Genomic DNA, 26,459 nt, shown 5'->3' with positions numbered 1-26,459 from the left:
TAACTGTGCTCATGTGGAACCTCTGCATGAACCAAGAGGCAGTCATTCAAACAGAGCAAGGGGGTGGCTGTGCTTCGAAATTTGAGAAGATGCGTGACAGGGCCATACGCCTTCACTTCACGGATTCAATCTGTAGTCCAAACAAATGATCTTAGAAGCCAGGCTATATGAAGAAGAACTCAGTATCATGATTAGAGGGAGCTTCATTAATGACTGGAGATATGCAGATGACACAATACTACTTGCTGAAAGTGACGATAACCTGAAGGACTTACTGATGAAGGTAAAAGGCTGAAGCCTTCAGTGTGGATCAAGTCTGAACAAAAAATAAATAAAAATCTTTACAGTTGGATCAGTAAACATCATCATGCTAAATGAGGAAGAAGTTAATGTGGTCAAGGGTTTTATTCTACTTGAGTCAACAATTAATGACCGTAGGTAGCAGTCAAGAAATCAAACAACTTATTACACTTGTCAAATATATGGCCAAGCCCCAAATCCACTGCCCTTGAGTAGATTCCAACTGATAGTGACCGATAAGACCTGCCCCATGGGGTTCCAGGCTGAAAATCTTTATGGACACCGACTGCCATATCTTTCTTTTCATAATCATTTTATTGCGGGCTCGTACAACTCTTATCACAATCCATACATCCATCCATTGTGTCAAGCAAATTCCTACATTTGTTGCCCTCATCATTCTCAAAACATTTGCTTTCTACTTGAGCCCTTGGTATCAGCTCCTCATGTTTCTCCCTTCCTCCCCACTCCCCTTTCCTTTATGTACCCTTGATAATTTATAAATGATTATTTTGTCATGTTTTATACTGTCTGACATCTCCCTTCACCCACTTCCCTGCTGTCTGTCCTCCAGGGAGGGGGTTGTATGTAGATCCTTGTAATCGGTTCCCCCTTTCTATCCCACCTTCCCTCCACCCTCTCAGTATCGCCACTCTCACCACTGGTTCTGAAGGGATCATCTTCCCTGGATTCCCTGTGTTTCCAGTTCCTATCTGTACCAGTGTACATCCTCTGGTCTAACCAGATTTCTAAGGTAGAATTGGGATCATGTTAGCGGGGGTAAGGGTGAGGGGGCGGAGGAATGCATATCTTTCTTCCACCAGCAGATGGTGTGTTTGAAACACCAACCTAGTGTTTAGCAACTAAGCACTTGACTCACTGCCCCACCAGGGCTCCTTTCAGGGCAAAAATCCTATTTAAAATGTTAGCAAATATCTAAGCCTTTTAATTTAATTGAAACAAAATATAAGAGCTTGCCCTTTGTTTTACCTCATGAATATATGTTGGTATTTGGTATTGTTATTGTCATCCACCATGTTAAGTAAGCTCTTTTACTTTCTATGAGAGTACAGTAAGTGAGGTTGCAGAGTGTTCTGTTGTTCATAGGTTTGCTAACAGTTGGAACTGACTTGACAACACCTAAGAATTGTATGACACTGTGAGCTGGGGATTCAGGAAGGAAGAAAATAGAGTGTAGGATGGTGTACCTGGCTTGAATCCACGAGTGACAGTTGTTTAGTACCCAGGAGTTTCCTGTTCTCAGACACCTAGGTTCCTAACAGATGGCTAAGAACAGATGGACTATTGCTAGTAATGCCTAAATCAGGTCATTTATAATATTGAGTAAGCAATTCAGTCAGCCTACCCGTTGGAACCAAGCACTGGCTGCGCCAGTGTTCTCTCGCTCCCATTTCTCTCTGAGTAATAAAAACATGAAATAGCCAGTTAGGTTTGGGGTTGTGATAGTTAAGGTTTATTGTGGCAAACCAGCCAATGAACACATGTGGGATTAGTTGAAGGCCAGAGAGATAAATGGCAGCAAGCCTTGTCTTTCTGCTCTCTTCTTCTCTGATGGTCGGACCAGGGTGCGGCTGCCTTAGCTAGTTCTCTGTTTCAGCTGGCAAGGCTCACTTCCTGTGAGACATCCCTGAGGAGAAGCCACATGGACCTACCCCGATGCAGCCCTGGGTGCTGGAGCAGCTGTGTGAAACCCCTGCTGGCACTGAGATGCTTACATGCTCACTGACTCGGCTTTCCTCCTGCATTCGGCATCACTGCATGTATTTTTTTGAGATTGAGGACGACTTCATAGTTTGGTGTCCGACATATGGACTAGTGTCAGACTTACGGACTTGGACAGAAGTGGGTTGGGATGCTTTCTTAATATACACTTACCCTTTATCTAAAACTCTCTCTTATAAACGTGAGTTTCTGTGGATTTTTTTCTCTAGTCTACCCAGAATAACACAGGGATTGTCACAATAAACAGAATCATTCTTTCAATGCATTGCTGATGTGGGAGGTATCTCCAGTTAAGTAGATAATACACCTAACTTATCAAGGCAGGGGTCTCTGAGAATAGTTGCCTATGAGGAGCCCTTGTTGCTACCCCATTTGAGCAATGAATCTTCTCTGTCTTAAGGAAATGGGGAGCAATCTTTAGCTCATCATGTGTTCTAACTACACTATTCTTCGATCTTCCCTTTACCTTATACACTAGGTTACTTAGCCACTTGCACCCAGTCCTTTGGCAGTCACTGGGCGGGCTCCTATGAACTGATATTTTCCCCACACATAAGGATAGGGTCTACCAGCAATTGATCGTGTTCGGACCCTTCACTAAAATTCAAAGCAACATAGTCTCTTAAGAGAGCGCCTCAATGAGAATTCAGCTACCACCTCTGTGGACTCCATGGTCCCTCTGGGGGATTATCATAGTTACCTGAAGTGGGGGACTAGATAGCATTACAAACGGATATCTCTTGTTCTCTGTGTTCAGTCCCATAGGTGTGTTTTATACGTGCACATCCACGTTTATCATAGAAATCTCTTTAATAGCAAAACGTTGGAAACAATGAAAAGCCCAGTCTCTGGAGGAATAGACAGCCAAACTCTGGTACCTGCACAAAATTGAATATTACACATATTTAAAAATCATGGTGAAACAGCCAAACATCTCGTGACACGGTCAAAAAGTTAGTTGATTTCATAAAGATGAGTATTTCATTAGACCACTATTATTATAAAAGGGTGGGAAAAACAAGTGAAAGTGGTTTTCACAGCAAAGGAAAAGATGTTGACATCTGTGATGAGGCCCAGGATGCGGAGGCGGAGAGGGAAGAACAAGGAGGGCAGGAGGAAAGGGGAAGGAAGCCGAAGAGGAGAGAGCCACATATGGGAGGGTTGACCAGGATACCGTCACAGTCCTGACTTAATAGTAGTACAACTACGCTTGATATGGTTTTCTTTGAAAACGTTATACTCCACAAATAAAATGAGAAAACATTAAAAAAAAATATTTGAGATAAAAAAATATTTGAGAAAAGGGTCCCAGCCTGGAAAATCCTTCAGTTAAAAAAAAAACAAACAACATGTCAAATCAAATGATTCAGTTACTTAAAATTTGCACTGCCTCTGTGTTTGCAGAGTGAAAACAAGCCAAAGTCCCTGCAGTGCAGACGTTCTCAACCTGTGGGTTGCAACCCCTTTGCGGGTCAAACGACCCTTTCACAGGGGTCGCCCAGTTCATAACAGTAGCAAAATGACAGTTATGAAGTAGAACTAAAATAATCTTAAGGATGGGGGTCACCACCACATGAGGAACTGCCGCGGCCATTAAGAAGGTTGAGAACCACTGCTTTAATGCCTTATGAGGACCTAAACCAGGGATCAACCAACCAGAGCCCATCGTGGGCCAAATCTGACACGCCCCCCTCCATTTGTTTTTGAGCACTGACAAAGGTGTCACCTCTTTAGCTAGGTAAGGGAGGGGAGATCAAAAGAACAACACTATTTCATGATGTGCGAAAGTGGCATTAAATTCAAATTTCCAAATGAATAAATAAAAGCTTATTGGACCACAGCCATACTTCCTCCTGTCTATACAGTCTCCGGCTGCTTTCATCGTTTGGGGCAGGACTGTGTAGTTGTGATGGTCATATGGCCACAAAAGCTTAATGTAGTCACTGCCTAACCCTTCCTAGAAGCCATGCTCACCTCAGCCCCACTTGGTGGTCCACATGGAGAGGGGGGGAAGGGAAGGGAACAGGGGAGCGAGGACAGGATGGGAGAGGAGAGGGGGGACCAAGGAGAGGCCAAGAGAGAGCTCTTTATTGCTAACACAATAAAGTGCAAGCCCACTAATTACAGGTAAAGACGTACATCACAGGAAGGGGTTGCACTATAGGTTATACAGCAATGAGGGGGGACAATCTAGGGATACACACTCAATAGGAAGAGGAGGGATTGAGGGTATATAGGTGACAAGATGGGCAGATCCTAGATACAGGATGGCAGCCTAACTTTGGATACCACTGACCTGTTTCATGGCTGGCCTATAGAGCCCATTATCAGTAGGGTGTGAACTCCACCTACAGGAACCAGTTCATAACTGCAAGCCTTTAGGGAAAAGTAGCCCATTGTCCTTAACAGCAGAGAGCAGGCCTACCTGTGGTAGGACCAGACAGTAGTCTGGCAGCTGACTGCCTTCAGGGAGGGAACTTGAAAGTCATTTACCATTAGCTGCAAGCAGTGTCCCAATTGGGGAGAGGATTTGGGAGAAATCGTTCTGTTTCCCACAGCACACTACACCACCAGAGTCCTTTTATTTTATTTTCAATAATTTTATTGGCATATAATTCACATATCATATGATTCAATAACAATCACATCAAGAAGAGTTGTATATTCATCACCCCAATCAGTATGAAAACATCTTCTGCATTCTAGTACGCATCGTTATTAGTTCCCCAATTTCCCCCAACCTCCCGCCACCCCCTCAAGGATCTATGAGTCCAGTTACTGTCTCTATAGATTAACCTATCCTGAAATATTTAAAAACTAACCAACAAGAATAACAAAGTAAAACAGATGAAAACCTCAATTGAAAAGAAAGCAGAAAACATTAAAAACTAGAACAAATTTAAATGGATCATAAGGGAGATCAAATGCTATGACGCTAAAGCTTAACCTAACTGCATCTTCAACAATTCACTTCCCAGTGCAGTCTGCGTGTTGTTAGCCTGGCTCTTCACATCCCTGGTCCATGGTCAGAGGGGATTCACCAGGGGGTTAACCAATGTGAATTTCCCCTTCGCTCTTTTTTTTTTTAACCGAACAGCTTTAAAACTGGGCCAAAAGGGCGATCAAATGATAAACTGTTACATTTTGACCTAACTGTGTCTGCCATCATAGACTTTACAGGCTCTTTGTCTGATAACAGAGCTGTTCACACCCCTCACCTGTGACCAGACAGGACTCACCAGAGAATTCAATTCATGTGCGGACCCTGCAAATGGATACTGAGCTTCCGCTGCCCTTCATATCTCCTGTGAACCATGTAGTCACAGTTTAAGCCATTTCCTCTTTTAGATTTGGATTAATTATTTACAATCCTTGGATCATACAGACTGGAGTACTTCTTCCATGTGGACTTAGTGGATGCCTCACTTAGATGCCTGCTTCTTTGAATACAAGCCTTTAAGAGGCCAGAAGCTGTTCTTTCTGCTAGTCAGCGCCATCTAGCTTCTTCACCTGACTTTGCTATAGCACACAGATCTTCTGTGGTTTCCTCACGAGGCTAAGCGTCAAGCAGGGCCACGTCATAAGAACTAATAGTTTTAAGATCAAGGTTAGAACTAAGTGCAAGCCCAAAATCCATTCATGCATCTCATGCATCTCTGGCTTATATATGTCTCTGGTTCACCTTAGAGACATCATTGCCATTTTATGTTAGAGAATGTTATCAATCATCCCCCTGGAGCATCACTTCCACGGCCATCTAGTAGATGCTCATCGTGACCATGTAGGGCAGGGCAGAACTTCCCCGGGAAGTCTCTGAGCCTGCGAGTCTTCACAAGAGTAGAAAGCCTCCTCCCCCTGCAGTTGTGAACTGCTGACCTTACTGTTCACAGTCCAGTGAGTGAGCACTATGCATGGACCGTGTCATTAGTTTAGTCTGTAGCATAGAGTTTAAAACACTGTTGAGAAAAGAATATTATGTGAGTAAGGCATGTTAGGAACTGCAATACATTGAGGCAGATGAGCAAAAGAAACTCCATTTTTGTAAGCTGCTAAGTAACCTGCCCGTTCCTCCCTCCCATCTCAGAAAGCTGACTGTAGTTGACCTGCCCATTCTCCCTCCCCTTATGGGAAGTGTCTGCTCGTGATTGATTTTAGAATGGACTCCCATGTTCCCAGGTTCTGGACACTACAATTAGTTTTGACTATTCTTCAACATATTGTTTGTTCTGATTCAATATTGTTCCCTTGGATGTTGTAATCTGAATGGTGTAGTTAATCTTGTCATGATTACCAGGATGTTACAATATAATTTTGTAAGGGTGACCAGGTTGTTATAATCGATTTTGATGTTGTTTTTTTATGATAAGAAATGTCCCTTGTAATGCATGCTTACTCATCTTGAAGTTACAATTAATCCATTGATTTTGCTTTCTGCTTCTGTTCATGCTTGCTTGAACCCTAGACAGGTGGTAAATCAGTCTTTTGACCTTAAAGATAGACTGAAATGTGGACACTGGATGGCAATCAAAGAATTGCTTTTAGAATCTGGCAGTCCTGTTATAACCGAATAAAGACTCCTCTAATTAGCAAGACATTACAGTGGCGGTCACTTATTCGAACCCACAACAACATGAATTGTTGACTTGTACGGATTAAACTAATATGTGACTGGAAACTATTTGCATAAACCATGGGGATTGTTGATAGGGCAAATCTTCCAATAATATTAATTCACAGCAGCGGAGTCACACCTATCAAATTAATGGATGTCATATGAATCAAGGAGGGCATTAAGACAGGAAGTAAATGGTGATTCTGGGCCTCTATTCACTGGGTTTCCTCAAGGAAAGAGATTCAAATCAAAGTCCACCTGCTTCTTCTCACACTAGAGTATTTCAGCCTTAAGTCCAAGTAAGGTTTCTACATCAAGCCTTTTGGGTGTGGTCTGTGGTACTTACATAATCCGGTATCAACTTGTAAAGGAATGGAGTCTAGCCTGTCAATCAGGTCACAGCTTGACGATCTAATTTGAAGGCACCACAGAGATAAATAGCTCATTGGAGACCAGATACAGGTAGACTCTGCTTCATGTTCATGCTGACAAGACACATGGAGCTACGCTAGAGCCCGGGGGTTGGAGGAGCCCCATAGAGACCCACACCAGCACTGAGGTGCTTCCACTGCCACTGGATCCACATGACTTTCCACCCACTGGCCTGTGATCTTTCTTCCTGCATTCAGTGTCATTGCATGTGCTGTGTGAGTCTGAAGAATGTATAGACTGGTAACGGACATATGGGCTAATATAAGATTTATGGACTTAACCCGTACTGGGATGTTTTCTTAATGTGAAATTTCTCTTTGATATAAAGTTCTCTCACACATATATGAGTCTCCCTGGATTTGTTTCTCTAGTCTACCTGAACTGACACATCTATGAAAGATGTTGTGCACCTTGAAAGAATCTACAGTCCTAGTAGTCTATGGAGCATGGACTGAGTCACCAAGGGCTACATAAAAGCTAGGTTGAAAGTATCCAATTAGGACTCAGAAAGAAAATGTTTAGAAAATGATAGCAACATATGTACAAATATGCTTGATACAATTGATGTATGGATTGTTGTAAGAGCTTTAAGAGCCCCCAATAAAACGATCTTTAAAAAAAGTATCCAATTAGAAAATTAGTACCAGGTATATTCTCCGTTTGAGTTAAACTAAGTATTGTTTAGCAATTTTTCCCAATGGAAAGTTGTGTCTCCCTGTTTTCCTAGCAATGGGGGTATAATTGCCTTCTCTTAGACCTACATGCCCAAAGGGGTCCTTTTGACCAACAGCAGTGGAACATTAAACTGAATGCACAGGTTTCATACCCCTCGAACTCATCCTGCCCAGACATCTGCTTGTTAAATTAAAATAAATTAAATATTTTTTTGTGTTAGAAATCACATTTATACTATAATACTAGGTTTATAAAATTATTTATCTCTGGCTATCTGCTCTTTCACTTGTATATATAAAATGAATAATGGTTATATAGTATTATTAATGTCAAGAACTATGGCTAATAAAACTAATCTTTAGGGAACCACTGCTTTAATTTTTTGAAGTCATGTAGTTTTATTTGCCTTTAAAATTATTTTGGCCCAAACTATATTTGGATTAGCACAGTTTTTTTTAACATGCTGTGTTGTTTTATTATTTTAATTGCAAATTGAGTGGGGATTTACATTTCAGATCATCAATTTTGCTTGTTTTTTAACTGTTTTATTGGCACTTCATCCACATGTTTTATGATTCAACAATTTAATCATATCAAGCAAAGCTGTATAATCAGATTTTAATGAATATTTTCTTATTTTCCACATCCCTTAGTTAAGCTGGGTGAAAGTCAGCAGAGTACGCTGATTTTCCATTCCACAGTCCATACCCATTTCATTCATGGCACCAATGCTCACAAGGGAGCAGCGCTCTTCTCCCTTCCTCCTCAGCTTCCCTTTACGCTTCCTTCCCACCAGGACCTGTGTGCTCGGCTACATGTCCTGGGAAACGCTGTCATTTTGATCTCCCGTGATTGGTCGTTCTAAGGAATACATACCTCCCTGGTGGTCACTGTGTAAACTTGTCTATCACTTGGTTGAGAGTTGAGTCACAGAGCTGAGCTCAGTTCAAGGACTGAAGGCTCTCTGAGAGCCATGGTTTGGGGTTTCTAGCAGAGAAGTAAGCCTGATCTTTCTAATTAAAAATACAACACCTTTTTTATTGTAAATTGGATGAAGGATGCACTCACAGAGCAGATCATCAGTTTTACACCCAACAGTTCGTAGATAGTTTACTTCTTCATATTCATTGCAATCTCCTCAATGCAACACCACACATCCCATCTCCTCCCTTTGTTTCCCACCTCTGCTCCTCCTTCTCTTCTACACATTTTGAACTTTGTTCTTGGACAAATTCTGCCCTCTTAATCCCAAATGGTCACGTATTGAATAATTTATTGTTCCCAGTATAGACTTGCTTATTGTTTGGCTAAAAATTGAGCCATGGGGTGAGTGCAGTTCTGGTCCTGGAGGGCGACTGAGGTCCACAGTCTTGGGGGCTCCACCTCTCTCTTTCTGCAGTCAGCTTGAACTTTTTATGATTTTGAACTTAATTCCATATTTCCTCCCACACTCTATATAGGACCTCCTAATGTGATCCTTTTGGGTGAGGCAGGCCATGGTAGCCAGGCACTATCTAGTTCTTCTGGTCTCAGAGTCATGGAGGCTATGGTTTGAGTGGTTCATTGATCGCTTGGATTAATTGTTTCCATGAATGTTTTCACTTTTCTTTACTAGGGACGGGGAGAGACCGATATTTGCACAACTCAAATATTTTTCTTGCCATCGTTAGCGTTTGTCCTTTGTGGTCATCTGATATCTTTCCACATCCTACCTATATTTTGAGATACTTCCTCTTATAAATGCCACTTCCCCAAGCATAGGTCAGAACACCCACATGTCCTGCTTTCCTACCCACTTGTGGACAGACCTATGACCCCGATCCTCACAGTCCTGGCAACTCTTGGGTTTCAGAACGAGCGCTGTGAAGAGGTGGACACACGTGAGGGAATCCACCCTCTGGAAAGTGCAATGATGGCTACGACTTGTTCTTCCAGGGCAGCAGTGGAGGGTTCCTGGCATTCGGTCCTGAGAATTATTGGTTCTAGAGAGTGGCCTTGGGTGCTTTTCAGTTTCATCAACTGAATTCTGGTCAGTGGTATATTATTGTATACAATGTATGTAAGACATCACTAGCCATTGAGTCCAATGGCTACCCCACATGCGTCCAAGTAGAACTGTGCTACATAGGGCTTTTAATGGCGGGTATAGATACATACTTTAAAATCATTTTATTGGGGGTTCATACAGCTCTTATCACAATCTATACTTCTACTCGTGTGTCAAGCACATTTGTACATTTGTTGCCATCATTTCCAAAGCATTTTCTCTCTACTTGAGCCCTTAATATTGGCTCCTCATTTTTCCTTCCTTCTCCCACCTTCCCTACCTCACAAACCCTTGATAAATTATAAATTTTTTCATGTCTTACACTGAATGATGTCTCCTTTCACCTACTTTTCTGTTGCTCATCCCCCTGGGAGGGGGTTTTATGTAGATCATTGTGATCAGTTGCCCCTTTCTCCTCCCACCTTCCCCTTACCCTCCTGGTATCGCTACTCTCATTCTTGGTTCTGAGGGGTTTATCTGTCCTGGATTCCCTGTGTTTCCAGGTATTATCTGTACCTGTGAACATACTCTGGTCTAGCTGGATTTGTAAGGTAGAATTGGGGTCATGATAGTGTGTGTGTGGGGAAAGCATTAAAGACATAGAGCAAAGTTGTGTGTTTCCTCGGTGCTATACTGCACCCTGACTGGCTCATCTCTTCCTCGTGACTCTTTTGTAAGGGGATGTCCAATTGTCTACAGATAGGTTTTGGGTCTCCACTGCACTTCCCCTCCTTCACTTGGATATGAATTTTTGTTCTGGGTCTTTGATGAATGGCGCATATTTTGAAAAGAGGCCCCCTAGGCCTTTCTTTTGAGCACCTCTGGGCAGACTCAAACTTCCACCCTTTCAGTTAGCAGTTAAACATGTTGACCATTTGAACATCCCAGCGACACGAGATAGATCTTTTAATAAAGACCAATTTGCTTAAATTAGGCACAGTATAATTTGTCATCAAATATTAAGAATCCTAATGAATGGAGTCTCCAAACTTTATACAGACCAGCTCACTCACTTGTTCAAGCTTCTTCTACTTTTTAAAATTCTTGCTCAAATCACTTCCTCTCTTCTTTTCATGTATATAGTGTTTTCAACTCTGCAGCATAGCACCCCTGAACATTTTTAAAAGCCTCTCCAAAGGAATATAATAGATGCATTTGTTTACGGGCCCTTACTACACCAGTCTTAATTTCCTTGTGCTTTTTACCCACATTTGAGTGCAGACGTCTTGAATGACAGAACCAGGTCTCTTCACTTTGCTTCTGTCCCCCAGCACTTAGAAAAGGGCTGTACCCACTGAAAAGTGGGCACCACAGAAACAGCCTGGCTGGGGAGGCAATAGTATATCATTGGGAGGTTGTCATTGATTCACCTAAGATCCTTCAGTAAAAACGCAGGAGCCATTATCCAGCAAAGCGTAACCTTTTATTGCACAAGCGCTGCGGATGGAAAGAGGGCGGTGGTGGCCAGCGGACGCATCACCAGTTGCAGCAGGAGCAGGAGGCGTCAAAGACAAGGCCAGCCTGGCAGTGCTGAGTGAAGGTCTGCCCGTTCACACAGTTGTAGAAGGCATTCTTGTCCGTGGGGTCAGGGTACAGGCCACTAGCCCTGTTGGCACAGAAGCCACTGCCACTGGGGCTGCCCCCAGAGCCACTGCCGGAGCTGCCTCCAGAGCTGCCGCTGTCACTGCCGCTGCCTCCACCAGTGCTAGGAGCCTCCGTGATGGGAGCAATGGGCTGGGCTGGGGCTTTGCAGCCTGAAAGGAGATAAACCAAATCATGAGCCACCCAGAATTTCCTCAATCCTGCCTGAGGCATTTATTTTTTTTAATTGTGGCTCTTCCTCCATGCCTGTGCATCTGTCCGTCTGGTGAGCCCTCCATCCTTTCTTCTCTTTGCTTGTCCTCTCCATCATCATCGGCAAGGAACAGCTCATTTCTCTCTCCTCCCTTGGTCACCCCAATGCTTCTAGACGTCTCGTTTCCATGAACTCACAAGATATTTTCTTATCCCTTTCTTGAGCACTCACTGACATACTTTATCTAACTGCTGCCATTCTATCCGCTTTGTCTCTCCAACTAGTTCGTAAGCTTCTACAGGAATTGTGGCTCTCGTAATTTAGATCCTTTAGGAATAATGGGAGGTCCAAATCGGCAAACACTTGGTTACAAGCCCAAAGACTGGCAGTTCAAGTTCACCCAGAGATTCCTTGGAAGGCAGCCCTGCTGATCTGCTTTCAAAAGGTCACAGTCTTGACAACTCCACGGAGCAGTTTTACTCCGACACACATGGGTTGCAATGACTTGGATCAACTCAATGGAAACAACATGGTATTCAGAGAGCTGCACATATAAGACGGGTTCAAATATTGCTGGTGAGATGAATTTTGTATAAAGGCACAGTGCCCTTTTTGTTCTCCCTACCGCTAATGAAACGCTACCAAATATTAATGGAGCCAAATTAACCAAATCCAACCGAACCTACCGGCTGGCCAATTGATTCTGACTCACTATAAAATCAACTGCAGAAGGGATCTCTCACTTTCATTAAGCCTTAAAATTTCCCTCAAGCCTGAGCCTCAGGATCCCTGGTCAAACTGTAACTCACTTGCACTCTGCAGCCCCAGGGCATCCTTCAGGGTGGTGATCAGTGGGAATTTTCCCTGGTTGCAGAAAGTGCCCGTGAAGTCGTCCAAGTCAATGGCCCAGACCATGGCTCCTCCAAAATTGTTCTTCTTCAGCCAATCAGCCTGTGGTCAAGAGCGATGTAATTAAGTCCAGATATCAAGGCCAGACCGTGACTTCAGGGCTATAAATGGGGACAGGCCCAAATGCAACAACCATCCACAGAAAACCGTTTCACCTTAATGTGGAAGCTCTTGGTGTTGTCGTACCCAACCCACTCATTGCCTTTGTAAGCGTAGGGAACATCCTCAGAGGCCTCCCACACTTGAGTAGCTCCGCTCTTCAGGAAGGTACAGATCTGAAAGGATGTAAGGAAGAGGGCCAGAGGGTCAACATGTCTGCGTGGCAGTCCTAAAACGGTGCTGGGGAGAGGAAGTTGGGAAGAGAGACAGGGAAGCTACGTGGAAAGAAAGGCTTGCAATTCTATCAGCACATGTCTTGGTGTATTGGGGATCCTGATTCTGTGTCCCATTTGAGTCACTTATTTACAATGTGTGGTAAAGCTCTAAAATCAAGATATGCCTTGGTCTCTGTAGAGTGATCGAACCTCACTGATGCGATTTCAGATTCTCACGTGACCTAAAGAATCCTAGTGAGATTCCAACCGAAACTGTGCAGCCGAAGTGCTTGTCTTGTCTCTCTTCCGAAGCAGCCATAATCAGCCCCCTCCCACTCCAACTACATGCTGAATGAAGCAAGGAAGTGCTGAACGATGCAGTTCATGACACTGTTAAGTACAAGACTAGGAGAAAGCCACGTTCTTCCCGCTCACTAAAATTGCTGGGCACATACCTCATAATAAGCCCAGAACCCAGACTGCCTGGTGTAGGGCCCAGCAGGGCCGGGGCCAGTGATGGGGGCACCAATGCCATGGTTGGAGGGGTTGCTCAGCAGGAAGGTGTGTCCATAGGCTGGGAATCCAACGATGAGCTTTTCGGCTGGGGCCCCGTTATCCTTCCAGTAGTTCATCGCGTAATCCTGCAACGGCAGTGGAAGAACCAGAGGCCCCTTGCCGCTGATGTCCTAATACTTGTCATCAGCTAAACATTGTTTGCTCTCTTGTGCGTGCTCTATGAAATATGTGGAACATGTATTAGAACCTTATCAACCTATCTCTGTTGTGGTATGTCTTTATCTTAACTACCTTCCTTCCTCAACTACTAATATTCTAATGTGGAGCCTTTACATATACCCTTTGCACACACAAAAATATCATAGAAGAATCAAGCTGTTCTTTTCCAAGATTTTACTGTTATGATTCATTGGTAAATAATTAAACTCTGCATATTGAAATGTACAAGAGGTTAGAATAGTGGAAAAAACAAAGAGAATAGAAAAAAAAGGAGAAGTAGTGAATCATTTTCTACATCATCAAAATATGAAGAATAGGACCTCATATTCTTTTATTGGAAATAATACAATGGTTATTAACCTCCTTTACTCTCTGGTAAAATTGTCTTCAATGTTAATGAATTGGTGATTTTTAAATAAATGGTAACTAGCCAATTGATTATAACTATCTAGTTTCCCATTTGAGAAATACAAGTTTATGATGCCCCTTGTTTCTGAATCTCCATTTGATTTACAACATCGTCTCTGGTGTGCATGTGCGTCTGGGCAGGGGCTCACCACATTGAGGTAGGCATTGCTGCCAGTGTCAGTAGGGTACTTGTAGAGGGGGCTGTTCTCTCCTGTGTAGCCCTCCCAGGAGCCATGGAGGTCATAGGTCATGACGTGGATGTAATCCAGGTACCTGAGGCGGGACAAAGGATTCAGAGTCAGGCAAAAGATACCATGTCCAAAGTGTGAACACCAAGGTGACTAAGACTCCCGCAGAAGTCACATCTGATGCTCAAGGAGGACATCACTCACTGGGACAGCTGGGGGATCTCATAGCCAGACTGGATGTTGGAGATGCCAGCAGCTACAGCGGCCGTGACCATCAGCCTGGGCTTGTTGATTTGCTTAGCTTCTTTCTCAAAAGCTTCACGCATTTCCTGTCCGTGAATAGGAGAAAGTCTGTGAATCTCAACTTCAAGTTGGCTATCACGAGGCTGTTGAGTTAAATTAATACCTTCCATCCTTCCTTCCGCAGCATCCTCACTAGAAAGTGGTCTCCATGTGTTTTGTCGCCAGCTGAAATTTGGGGGGAGCCCTAGTGGCTGCAAACTATGAGGTCAGCAGTTCAAACCCACCATGTGCTCTTTGGGAGAAAGATAGGGCTTTCTGCTACCATAAAGATTTACAGCCTCCAAACGCCCCAGGGAGGGGTTCTACTGTGCCCCATATGGCCACTGTGACTTGTAATAGTTTCAATGGCAAGTGAGGCTGCTTATTTTCTGTTATTATTTTTTAAGGTTTTCTATATAGCCACAGTGATATTTTGTGTGAAAATGGTTGTAGGCTTTTTAATCAGTGATGTGACATTCAGCTCACCTGCACCAGGACGGTGAAGAGGTGCTTGTCCTGAGGAGGGCTCCCACGAGAGCCAGGATACTCCCAGTCAAAGTCCAGCCCATCAAACTCATACTGACGCAGGAATTTGATGACGGAGGCGATGAAAGTCTGCCGGTTCTCAGGAGTGGAAACCATGGCAGTGAACCTGAGGGGGACCCAAAGAAGGTAGGGTCAAGGAAAGCCTCAGCAGTCCCAGCACCTTGTAGTGAAATCTGGTCAGGGAGTCGCCTCAAACAACCCAAACAAAAGAACTTACGGAGCAGTTCCAAAGTTCCAGCCACCAAGAGCCAGGAGAGTTTTCAGCTGACTGTTCCTAAGGGGGGGGGGAGCAAAGTATTATGTCTGGGGGTGGGGGGAGAAATAGGGTATTTCAACATTAGCTATTATGTTGAGTGAGAAGTCAGGAAATGTCTAATTAACTTTCAGTTTATCAGTTTCTCATACTCTGGTGCCTTGCACGTTGCTGCGATGGTAGAAGCTACGCCACTGGTATTTCAAATCCCCACAGGGTCACAGGTGATGAACAGGCTTTGGGGTGCTTCTAGACTAAGACAGTCTAGGGAGAAGGGCGCGGCCATCGTCTTCTGAAGATCAGCGTTATGACTCACCACCCAACATTGCCAGCTGCAGCGCTGCTGGGAGGTGCAAGCTCGCCAACAGCCATGAGGAGGACACCAGTGTGGGTGACGTTTCGCCTGTTACATGTAAGCTCATCCGGAATCAGAGTCAAGTCAATAGCAACTAAGGAGAAAAGCAACATGCCATTTTATCCTTATTCTCACCCCCATTTCCTAAATTGCATAGCCGTGGGAGGAGTTAGTTAAGGTTGATAGAGTTCAGCGTCTCCATAGTTTTCATTTCTGACCTGAGAACGAAGTCCATGTCTTAGGAGATTGAGTGTCTCATTAGTGTCGATTCTGGATTACTTCCAGATGGGAGATGGTTTTAATCTGTGTCCATGAGTAGTGGGACCATTTTAATTACATGGAGTCTCTGGATGGTGAAAATGGCTAAGTAAGGCTGGCAGTTCAAATCCACCCAGGGGAACACTGAAAGCAAGACTGACCATCTACATCTGAAAAACCAGCCCCGGAAAACCCTATGGAGCACAGGTCTGCTTCAACGCACACGGGGATGGGCTATGTGTCAGAATCAACACAGTACATCTGGTTGGCTGCTCCTTTCCTCACTCACTTGTTTTTCAGGCCATTGAAAGCTTGGTAGAGAGTGACGTCATTCCACTCGATGGTGGTGATCTCGTTGTTGCGCATCCCAGCAAAGGCGTAGATGAGGTGAGTGCAGAGGCAGGGGTCGATGTCATCGGGCTTGAAGCGGCCCAGGCCTGGCCGGTACTGGGCCCAGTTGGTGAAGTAGCATGTCAGCTGGTAGGCAGAGCCTGTGACCCAGAGGAAGGGAGTGAGAAACTATCAAAGGGCAAGATCCCGAGGGAGTGAAATGTTGCCCAAGAAAGCACAGGTTTCCAAATAACTCCAGTGTACATCTTAAAAGGAAGATGTCTTTGTAGTCCTTGTGTGCTCCAACAAACCCGCCATTAGCAAGTGCTCGAGCACTGGAGACGGTCCCATCCCTCTAGCAAGACTTGTAGAACGATAGAAAGCAACACCTGTCACCGATGGAAAAACCCTTTAGGGTTTTAGATGTATTCAAGCTCCCTCTAGATCAGTGGTTCTCAACCTTCCTAATGCCGTGACCATTTAATATAGTTCCTCATGTTGGGGTGACTTCCACCCCCAACCATAAAATTATTTTTGTTGCTACTTCATAACTGTAATTTTGCTACTGTTATGAATCAGGCAACCCTGTGAAAGGGTTGTTTGACCCCAAAAGGGGTCACTACCCACAGGTTGAGAACCACTGCTCTAGATGTTTATCATCACAATCACTAACACTTAATTCAGCACTTGTTATGTACCTAATCCTGCTGTGAATAATTACTTAGAGTTACTCCTTAATTCTCACTTCAATTCCGTGAGTCTAGTTGACCTTTTTGGAAACACAAGTACAGAAAGGTTGATAATAAAAGCCTATGAAGCCGTTGTATCTGTGTCCGTTATTCTTGGTGTTGGTGACTGCCCTTGGGGTGATTCTGACCCATGGTGACAGTACAGCCACTATCTAAGGTCACCCAGACTTCTTTCCCACAAGTGTTTTTTGTGTTCGAATCTTTAGGTTAGCAGTCAAATGCAAACACTTTGCACCTCTCCGGACCCCTTTCCGAGGGAAAATGAATACTAATTCTACCCAGAGGAAAATAAAAAGGCTCATCCAGTAGGAGCCAGGACTCCTGACCGCTCATTTACATTGTGCCATGGTTTCCTCTCCTCATCTGGGGCAAGTCACAACCTATCTCTGTCTCAGGTGAATTGTCTCTGAGAAGAAATGCTAACACCTTTGCTGTCCACCGCAAAAAGAAGAGTTGTTTTAAAGGCTTAAGATCATTGATTTGAAAAGGCTTTCACAGAATTAAATGCACCATCCAAATGCCTTGCACTATTAACTTTATTGCTAACATTTATCTTGAAGACCACGACCTAGCTGGCTTCAAATTTGACATTTCTTAGGCAAGTGGCCCCAAACCTTTAATTGTTTGTTAGGGAATTGCCAGCCCTCATTAAAAATCAATTTAATATTATTTTAGTAGAGGAAGAAGAGAGGGTCATGTTAAGTTTTCTAATTAAGAAGCAGCCAAAAAAAAAAAAGAGGCGGGGGTGGGATGGGGGTAGGGAATATGGTATTTAATCCCAAGACTACTCACCTAACTCAGCTGTCAGCAGAAGCAGCAGACCTTAAAGCAACAGAGACAATAGTGAGTTGGAGGAACAAAGTAACCCCTGTGAACAATTGACTTCACCTTTGCATTAGGAAGCTTTCTTTGTGCAGTTCCGCTTTGGGTCTTTTGGGGAGCCTCTGACGACTCCCAGGTCCTACTGGTAGACTCAGAATTTCTCCTGGAAACTCAGAGCAATCTATCCCCACTCAGAAGACCCTAAGGTCCAGCAAACAAGAGGCAAGATCAGGAAAATCTATCACTAAAGAAGCAATATGAGTCCCCATACTTTCACCAATAACAATAGTCTCAAGGGTTTGGGTCTGGAGTAGAAAGCAAAAGAAAGTTCTCCAGGGCAGGAAAATAAGGAGAGTGTGCCCCACAGACCCTTACCAGTGAGAAGGGTGAGCTGGGCCATCCTGCGTCAGTGGTGGGGTCTCCCTCATCCAAGTGCCCTTTAATACTCCCTCCATCCTCTTCTGTGCTGGATCCAATTCGCCTTTATCACCATCGGCTCTAAATCAAATATTGATATTGGCCACACTTAAAAAGTTCAAGGCTATTTAAGAACCCATTAGTAGTAGGGAAACAATACTATCTCAATTTCATTTTACAAAAAGATTCAGTTCAAGTCTAGGAGCCATCCTAATAAGCTCTATTATGGAGTAGCTTATATAATTCACAATCTATTTATGTACAGTGAACTCTAGTCTCTGTTTGCATAGGGAGGCTACTGACTAATTGGCTGTTTCACACATTCTCTTTGATAGGCAAATATTAACTTGCTTTGAATTCATTGCTATCATTTTTCCACTCGCTGTAAAAACCAAGGTTCTTTTGGAAGCAAAGTTACAGTGGGTCATAATTGCTGAGGGGTTTTGCCCTAAAATTTATTACATCCCCCGCCCCCAGCTTCTTATTCAATCCCTACTCTATTGCAGCCTGCTGCCCCGGAAGTGATCCCAGCTGCTCAGGTCTCTGTTCAGGCCTCTTTCACTGAAGTAGGAAGGGGCTTCTAAAAGTTCATGGAAAATAGAATTAAAAGATAAAGAATTTTTTCTCTCATGAAATTTTTAGTCCCCCGGGCTCAGCCTAGCTTTGCTGCCTCCAGTATAATGGACCTGGCCACCAGACTCTGGGCCTACTAGTGACACCCTCCAGGTGGGTCCTTGCGCCCTCCTCTTTCTGATGCCCATCTTCTGTGAAAAGTGTCATTTTTCACAGAGATTATCACTGAGATTCTCACCACATTAAATAGGAACGGATTGTCCTTTTCTACCACAGACCCTCCACTTCACTCCGCCTGTGAATGTTCTCAGAGAGCTCATCACCTGCGAGAGCATACTAGATGCAGCCCTCTTCTCTTCCTTCCAGATCTAGTCTGTCAACCCAAATCAAGCCAAACCTACCTCCCGTCAGTGAGCTGATTCCAATTACGGCAGCCCTATGGGACTGAGTAGAACTACTGCTTAGAGTTTCCAGACGATAAATCTCCTTTACATATGACCTTACTTTCCTGAGGGGACTTCAGCGGCCCCGTTTGCCTTGCTCCACCTGTCATTAAGATCTTACACATTCTGGCCTCAACTTTACGGCCTTGACTCTTGTTCACCCCCGTCCTCCATCCTTGAGAATTGTCTCCTCGGCATTTTTTGTAAGGCCATTCTTTCTGTCTGAAATACAGAGTTTTCTTCTGTATTCTTCTCCCACCATCCTCCTTAAAGTCCTACTTCAACTGCTTCCCACCGTGAAACCTTTGCCTTTGCTCCAGCCGGGAGAGATCATGCCCCTCACCTCTACATCTCTGGCAACTCTTTTGTATCAGACTCACAGCCATCAAGTAAATTCTGGCTCAGAGTGACCCGATACAGAATTTCAGAGAGTGTAAATCCTTATGGGAGTAGGCAACAGCCACGTTCTCCTGAGAAGCTAAAGGGCTTGACTGGCTTATCTTATAATTAGTGGTCCAACAGCTATCCTACAGCACCTCAAGAAATGGAGAAAGCCCTCTAGTTTTACACCCTGAGTTGCTAACTACAAGGTCTGAGGTTCAAATGCATCAACTGCAACTTGAGAGAAATTAAGCTGTCTACTCCCTTAAAGATTTAAAATCTCAGAAACCCAAAGAGGAAGTTATGTCCTGTCCTACAAAGTCACTAAGAGTCTAAATCTGCTTAATATTGTTGTTAGGTGCCATTGAGTCAGCTCCGACCCATAGCGACCCTATGCACAACAGAGTCAAACACTGCTCGGCTGTGGGCCATCCTCACAGCTGCTCTTAGTTTGAGCTCATTGTTACAGCCCCGTTGTCAGTCCATCTAATTGAAGGCCTTCCTCTTTGTCACTGCCCTTCGACTTTACCAAACATGATGTCTGTCACCCTCTAGGGACTGGTCTCTCCTGACAATGTGTCCAAAGTATGTAAGACAAAGTCTTGCCATCTTTGCCTCTAAGGAATACTTTGGTATTGCTTCTTTCAGTATGGATTGGTTTGTCCTTTTAGCAGTACATGTTATTTTCAACATTCTCTCCAGCACTACAATTCAGATGCATAGATTATTCTATGCTCTTCCTAATTTAATGGCCAACTTTCACATGCATATGATGCAGTGGAGAATACCCTGGCTTGGGTCAGGTGCACCTTAGTCGTCAAAGTAACATCCGTATTCTTCAATACCCTAAAGAGGTTTTGCGCAGCAGATTTACCCAATGCAAGGTGTCTTTTGGTCTCTTGACGGATTCTTCCACAAGCATTTACTGTGGATCCAAGCAAGGCAAAATCCTTGACAACTTCAACCGTTTCTCCATTTATCGTGGTGTTACCTATTGATCTACTCGTGAGGACTTTGGTCTTCCTTACAGGGAGTTGTAATCCAGACTGAAGTCTGCAATCCTTGATCTTCCTCAGCAAGTGCTTCGATTGCTCCTCACTGTCATTAAGCAAGGACGCGTCATCTACATGCCACAGGTTGTTAACCAGCCCTCCCCCAGTGCCGATGCTGCACTCTTCTGCATGGCACCCAGCTTCCCTGATGATTTGCTCAGCGTGCGGATGGAACACGGTGAGTGGGCACAACCCTGATTCACCCCGTTCCTGATTGAAAACCAGGCAGTATCCCCTTGTTCTGTTTGCACAATTGCCTCTTGATGCATGGACAAGTTCCTCATGAGCACAATGAAGTGTTCCAGAATTCCCATTCTTCACAAGGTGTCCACAGTTCATTATGGTCCACCCAGTCGAGTGCCTTGGAATAGTCAATGAACCACGAGTAATTGTCTTTTTGGTATTTTCTGCTTTGATCCAGATTCATCTGACATCAGCAATGATATCCCTTGTTCCATGCCCTCTTCTGAACCTGACTTAAACTTTTGGCCGCTCCTTGTCAATGTACTGCTGCAACTGTTGGTTGATCTTAAGCAAAATTTTACTTCTGTGTGATAGCAATGATATCGTTCTATAGTTTGATCATTCTGTTGGGTCACCTTTCTTTGGAATGAGGACAAAAATGTATCTGTCCAGTCAGTTGTCTTCCAAATGTCTGTCTTCCAAATTTCCTGGCATTGACAGGTAAGTGCTTCCTTGGCTTTCTGAAACATAGCAATGGGGATCCTGTCAATTCTTGGACCCTGTTTTTGCATTCAGTGCAGTTTGAACCTTAGGACCATTGTTCTTGATCCTATGTTACCTTCTGACATGGTGGACTGTCAACTAGGTTATTTTTTTTTTTGGTACAATGAATCTGTGCATTCGTTCCATCTTTCTTGATGCCACCTGCATCATTCAATATTTTGCCTATAGGATCTTTCAAATTTGCGATTTGAGGCTTGGATTTTTTCTGTGTTCTTCCAGACAAGCTGAGCGTGTTTCCCGTTTTGTTTTCTAATTCTAAGTCCATGCACATTTCGTTATCGTACGTGGCGTTGTCTTCGCGAGCTGCCCTTTGACATTTTTCTATTCAGCTTCTTGACTTCATCCTTTCTTTCTTCCATTTGCTTGAGCTACTCTACCGTTCATACTAAGTTTCCGAATCTCTTCTGCTCAGCAGCAGTGATTTGGGGTTTCTAATTTGTAAAAGGATAATACAAATGTCTCCTTTGCCATTCTCGGCATCAAGCAAATACAGGGTAAGGCCTATCACATGATAAACTACAAATTATATCAGAACAAGATATTTGTTCCTGAACTTTATCTCCTCTGTTTTAGGGGAAACTCCATTTGAATGCAAACCAAACTTGATTTTCTTTTTGACCTAAAATCAATTCCCTGTGCAAAATAGGTCCCCAAATAAGCATATACTAAGTCACCATGAATTGATTTTAGTAAGAATAAGTTATTGTGAACATTTCACTTAAAGACATCTTTGGGGCAAGGAATTTTCTGATACCTTTCAAGTTCTGTTTTGTAGAAGGCCGCTTAGACACATCACCTGTATTAATTAGCACAAGAAGCATGGACTTCAGTTGTGTTAACTTTTGCAGAATAGAAAAGGACTGCTGTTAATTTCAGTGCCATAAGATCAAGGCACTGAGGCACTATGCACACCAGATCACCTGCAGAAAAGATAAAGTGATGTTCTTCTCATCTTTGTTCCAATACTTCCAGGCCCTGGTGCAGTCTCTCAAGGAGCCCTGGAACGCAAAGGGCTGGTAACCATAAGGTCAGCAGTTTGAAACCACCAGGAGAGTCAAGTGAGAAAGATGAGGCTTTCTACTCTCATAAGAGTTATAGTCTCCAAACCCCACAGGGGCAGTTCTACCTGGTCCTGTAGGGTTGCTATGAGTCATCATCGACTCAGTAGCTGTGAATTTGGGGGGTACAATTTCTTCCGAGGTATTTGAGAATGCTTTTGAGCACTGTCTCCCTTGAATGTAAAATGGGTTCGCTGGGAAGTGCTAGCAATGTGGCATCTGGAGTTCTATACTGGTACCAGCGGGTCCTAAACTCTGGCATTGAGAACTTTGACCCTGCCCTTATTCCTGAATCTTAAAGCTCTCAGGTAAGTTCAAGGAAGTGCACAATCTTTTGTTCAGTAAAGGAACTGGTTACTTTGAAAACCTCCCAACCCAATTGTGAACTTCAGGAAAGCAAACAGAGGGCTATTAGCATTCCTTTGTTCTGGCCTCTCTTTCAATGATAAGGGGAGACCCCAGGCTTGAGAGCAGTGCTACCACCCACCTTTCAAAAGACTCTAAAGACTAGGATCAAAGTAAAGGCATGAGAGGTGGAGGGAGAGAGGGCTGCACATTTTAACCCCTGAGAATGGAGAGGGAAAGAAGTCCTGAATTTGGAAGTCAAGAGATGTCTAGTATGAATTTTACTACTAACAAGCTGAGGACCTTGAAGAAGTCAATCTCTTTAATGCCTTGGAAAAGTTTCTCCATCTCCTTAGCTCCGTATCATAGCATATTTTCTAATAGTCCTGCCCTGACACACATGAACATGTTCAATTTTTTTTCTGTGTCTTCACTCTTTTACTTCTTTCTACTAACTAAACTCACTGCCGTAGAGTCTGTTCTGACTCACAGCGATCCAATAGGACCGGGTAGAACTGCCCCTGTGGGTTTCCAAGATTATTGCTATTTATGGGAGTAGAAGGCCTCATTTTTCTTTCACAGAGTGGCTGGTTTTGTAATTCTGACCTTGAGGTTGGCAGCCCATCACATAACCAATACGCCACCAGGGATCCTTCTTCCAAGAATATCTTTAAACTGTTTTTCTCCCTATCTCCAACACACACATGCTCTTCAACATGCTAAACTCTACTTACTTTGATTTTTCAAAATTCACCTGACATTACAACAGACTCAACTTAGATTAAAAAAAGAGACTGTATTAGAGCTTAAAATGTGAGCACCCTGGTTTTCAAAAGGCTTTTATGGATGGCAGCCCAAAATCCATTTGCAGAGTGCAAGAAGGATGTAGGTAATCTTGCCCTCGGGCAAAGTGCCTTGGCTAGTAAACTGCCTCCACACCCTTCTCCAGCCAGCCAACGAAGGGCAGAGCTTGCCTGGATGTGTCCTTGATGGAGGTCACAATACTGGGGACAGCACTGGTGGGGTGGGATCACATAGTCAGGAGTGAGAAGTCAACACTTTCTACTCCAGTAAACAGCTACAATCTTGGAAAGGGGGTCACTGAGTCAGCATTGACTGCATGGCAGCGAGTAGAGTTAGGGGAAGGCAGCCTCTCTCAGTTTAATCTAGGGGACATTCTAGGCAGCCTCTCTCAGTTTAATCTAGGGGACATTCTAGTCATCAGTGTTCCTCGGAGTGTCTTGGAGCAAAGACATGCTCTATTCCTAGACATTACTTTCTGACATTTGATTTTTCTTCTGACATTTCCTCCTCCTTTGATTGCATCCCTCTCCTTTTATCTTTAAGTAATACTGACTGTGTTAGTCCAGGTAGACTAGAGAAACAAATTCATAGAGACCACTATGTGAATAAGAAAGAAGTTTACAGTAGAGAAGTCTAAGGGGCTTGCCCCAATTCCAACAGCCACCCTCCCGCCCCCCCCTCCCAAAAAAATTTATGTCAGAGGACAGCACTAAAGCTACAGCTCAGGGAGAGGGACATGTCTGATCAAAACACATGTGAGCAAACGAAAGGGGAGGAAGAGAGATTGGAACACATCCTGGTCCGCCAAGCCTTGAGGATGATATTCCCGCTCAGAGCAACCAATGCATAGAGAGGACCATATGGCCAGCCCCACTAGGAGACATGGCATCCCTCAATGAACCATAGCCCTACAGGGGAAAACACTGGAGGCAAAGTGTGGGAATTTCACATGATCTGATCCCACCACACCGAGGCAAAACACTAAGGGCATGGAACAGAACAGCAAGGGAAACAGAGTAAGTCCCAAGAAAATATGAAACATACTTTGGGGCCAGGGTGTGGCACCCCATCAGACTCGACCAGCAAACACTCCTGAAGGTCAACAAACTATTTACAGGCTTTTCTCTTTTTTGTCTTTTTGTTGTTGTAGCTGTTGTTTTGTTTTCTTTTGTTGCTTTGTTTTGCTCTGTCTTGTTTTTGTGCATATTATTTTCTCTGCAGGTCTATCTAAATAAGATAGGTGGGATAAACAATCTGGAGGAGAAAACTATGGGACCAATGATTCTGGGGGGACATGGAAGTGGGGGAGGCGGGGGAAAGGAAGTGGGTGTTAACAAACCCAGGGACAAGGGAACAACAAGTAATCCAAAATCAGTGGCAAGGAGGGTGTCAGAGGCCTGGTAGGGATTGATCAAAGGCAAAGGCAATGCAACTGAGAGGAATTACTGAAACCCAAATGAAGGCTGAGCATGATGGTGGGATAAGAGGAAAATAAAAGGAAATAGAAGAAAGAAGTAGGAGGCAAAGGGAATTTATACAGGTCTAAATACAGGCATGTACATATATAAATACATTTAAATATAAGGATGGAGAAATATATCTATGTGCATATATTTATAGGTTTAGTATTAAGGTAGCAGATGGACATTGGGCCTCTAATCAAGTACTCCCTTAATGCAAGAGCACTTAGTTATATTAAACTGGCATTCTATGATGCTCACCTTCCCAACATGATCGCTGAAGACAAAGCGGGTGCATAAGCAAATGTAGTGAAGAAAGCTGATGGTGCCTGGCTACCAAAAGATATAGTGTCTGGGGTCTTAAACACTTGAAGATAAACAAGTGGCCATCTAGCTCAGAAGCAACAAAGCCCACATAGAAGGAGCACACCAGCCTATGGGATCAGGTATCAGGAATCAAAGAACAAAAAATCATATTGTGAATTAGGGGGAATGCAGAGTGGGGACCCAAAACCCATCTGTAGGCAACTAGACATCCCCTTACAAAAGGGTCACAGGAAGAGATGAGCCAGTCAGGATGCAGTGTAGCACAGATGAAACACAACTTTCCTCGAGTTTTTTAATGCTTCCTTCCCCTCCTCCCCCACTATCATGATCCCAATTCTACCTTACAAATCAGGCTAGACAAGAGGATGTACACTGGTACAGATAGGAACTGAAAACGCAGGGAATCCAGGATAGATGAACCTCTCAGGACCAGTGGTAAGTGTGGTGATATTGGGAGGGTGGAGGGAAGGTGGGGTAGAAAGGGGGAACTGATTACAAGGATCTCCATGTAACCCGCTCCCTGGGGGATGAACAACAGAAAAGTGGGTGAAAGGAGATGTCAGACAATTTAAGACATAACAAAATAATAATAAATTATAAATTATTAAGGGTTCATGAGGGGTGGGGGAGGAAGGGGAACATGAGGAGCTGATACCAAGGGCTCAGCAGAAAGCAAATGCTTTGAGAATGATGAGGGCAACAAATGTACAAATGTGCTTGACATACTGGATGTATTATGCATTGTGATAAGAGTTGTATGAGCCCCCAATAAAATTATTTTTAAAAAATAAAGAAAAGAAAGGTTTATATACAAGAGCAATTGAATATTGAGAAAACATCCCAGCCCAGTGCAGTCCAAGCCCATAAGTCCAATATTAGCCCATATGTCTGATATCAATCTATAAAGTTCTCTTCAGACTCATGAAACACATGCAATGACACCAAGTGCAGGACGAACACAGGCCTGTGGTTAGAAAGTCTTCGGATCCAGTGACGTTGTAAGCATCTCAGCACTGGCTGGGGTCTCAATGAGACTTCTCTGGCTCCAGAGGTCTGGTTGCATCAGGGTAGGTCCATGTGGCTTTTCCAGCTCCCAGGG

At 43.8% G+C, this 26,459-nt stretch overlaps 1 protein-coding gene across 1 annotated transcript; it reads right to left on the bottom strand.

The window, feature by feature from the left end:
* Positions 1-11,285: 11,285 nt before the first annotated feature.
* On the bottom strand, positions 11,286-18,153 carry LOC142436988 (acidic mammalian chitinase-like). The gene is made up of 11 exons (XM_075540306.1): positions 18,129-18,153; positions 17,724-17,753; positions 16,142-16,343; positions 15,204-15,260; positions 14,927-15,092; positions 14,363-14,487; positions 14,120-14,243; positions 13,283-13,468; positions 12,669-12,788; positions 12,414-12,555; positions 11,286-11,563 (listed from the first exon to the last, which is right to left on the bottom strand). The coding sequence occupies exons 1-11, from the start codon at positions 18,151-18,153 to the stop codon at positions 11,286-11,288; spliced, it is 1,455 nt and encodes a 484-aa protein (XP_075396421.1).
* Positions 18,154-26,459: the final 8,306 nt, after the last annotated feature.

This window comes from Tenrec ecaudatus, chromosome 1, assembly GCF_050624435.1.
Source record: "Tenrec ecaudatus isolate mTenEca1 chromosome 1, mTenEca1.hap1, whole genome shotgun sequence".
Classification (NCBI taxonomy): Eukaryota; Metazoa; Chordata; class Mammalia; order Afrosoricida; family Tenrecidae; genus Tenrec; species Tenrec ecaudatus.
This window is presented reverse-complemented; position numbering and strand designations above follow the sequence as displayed.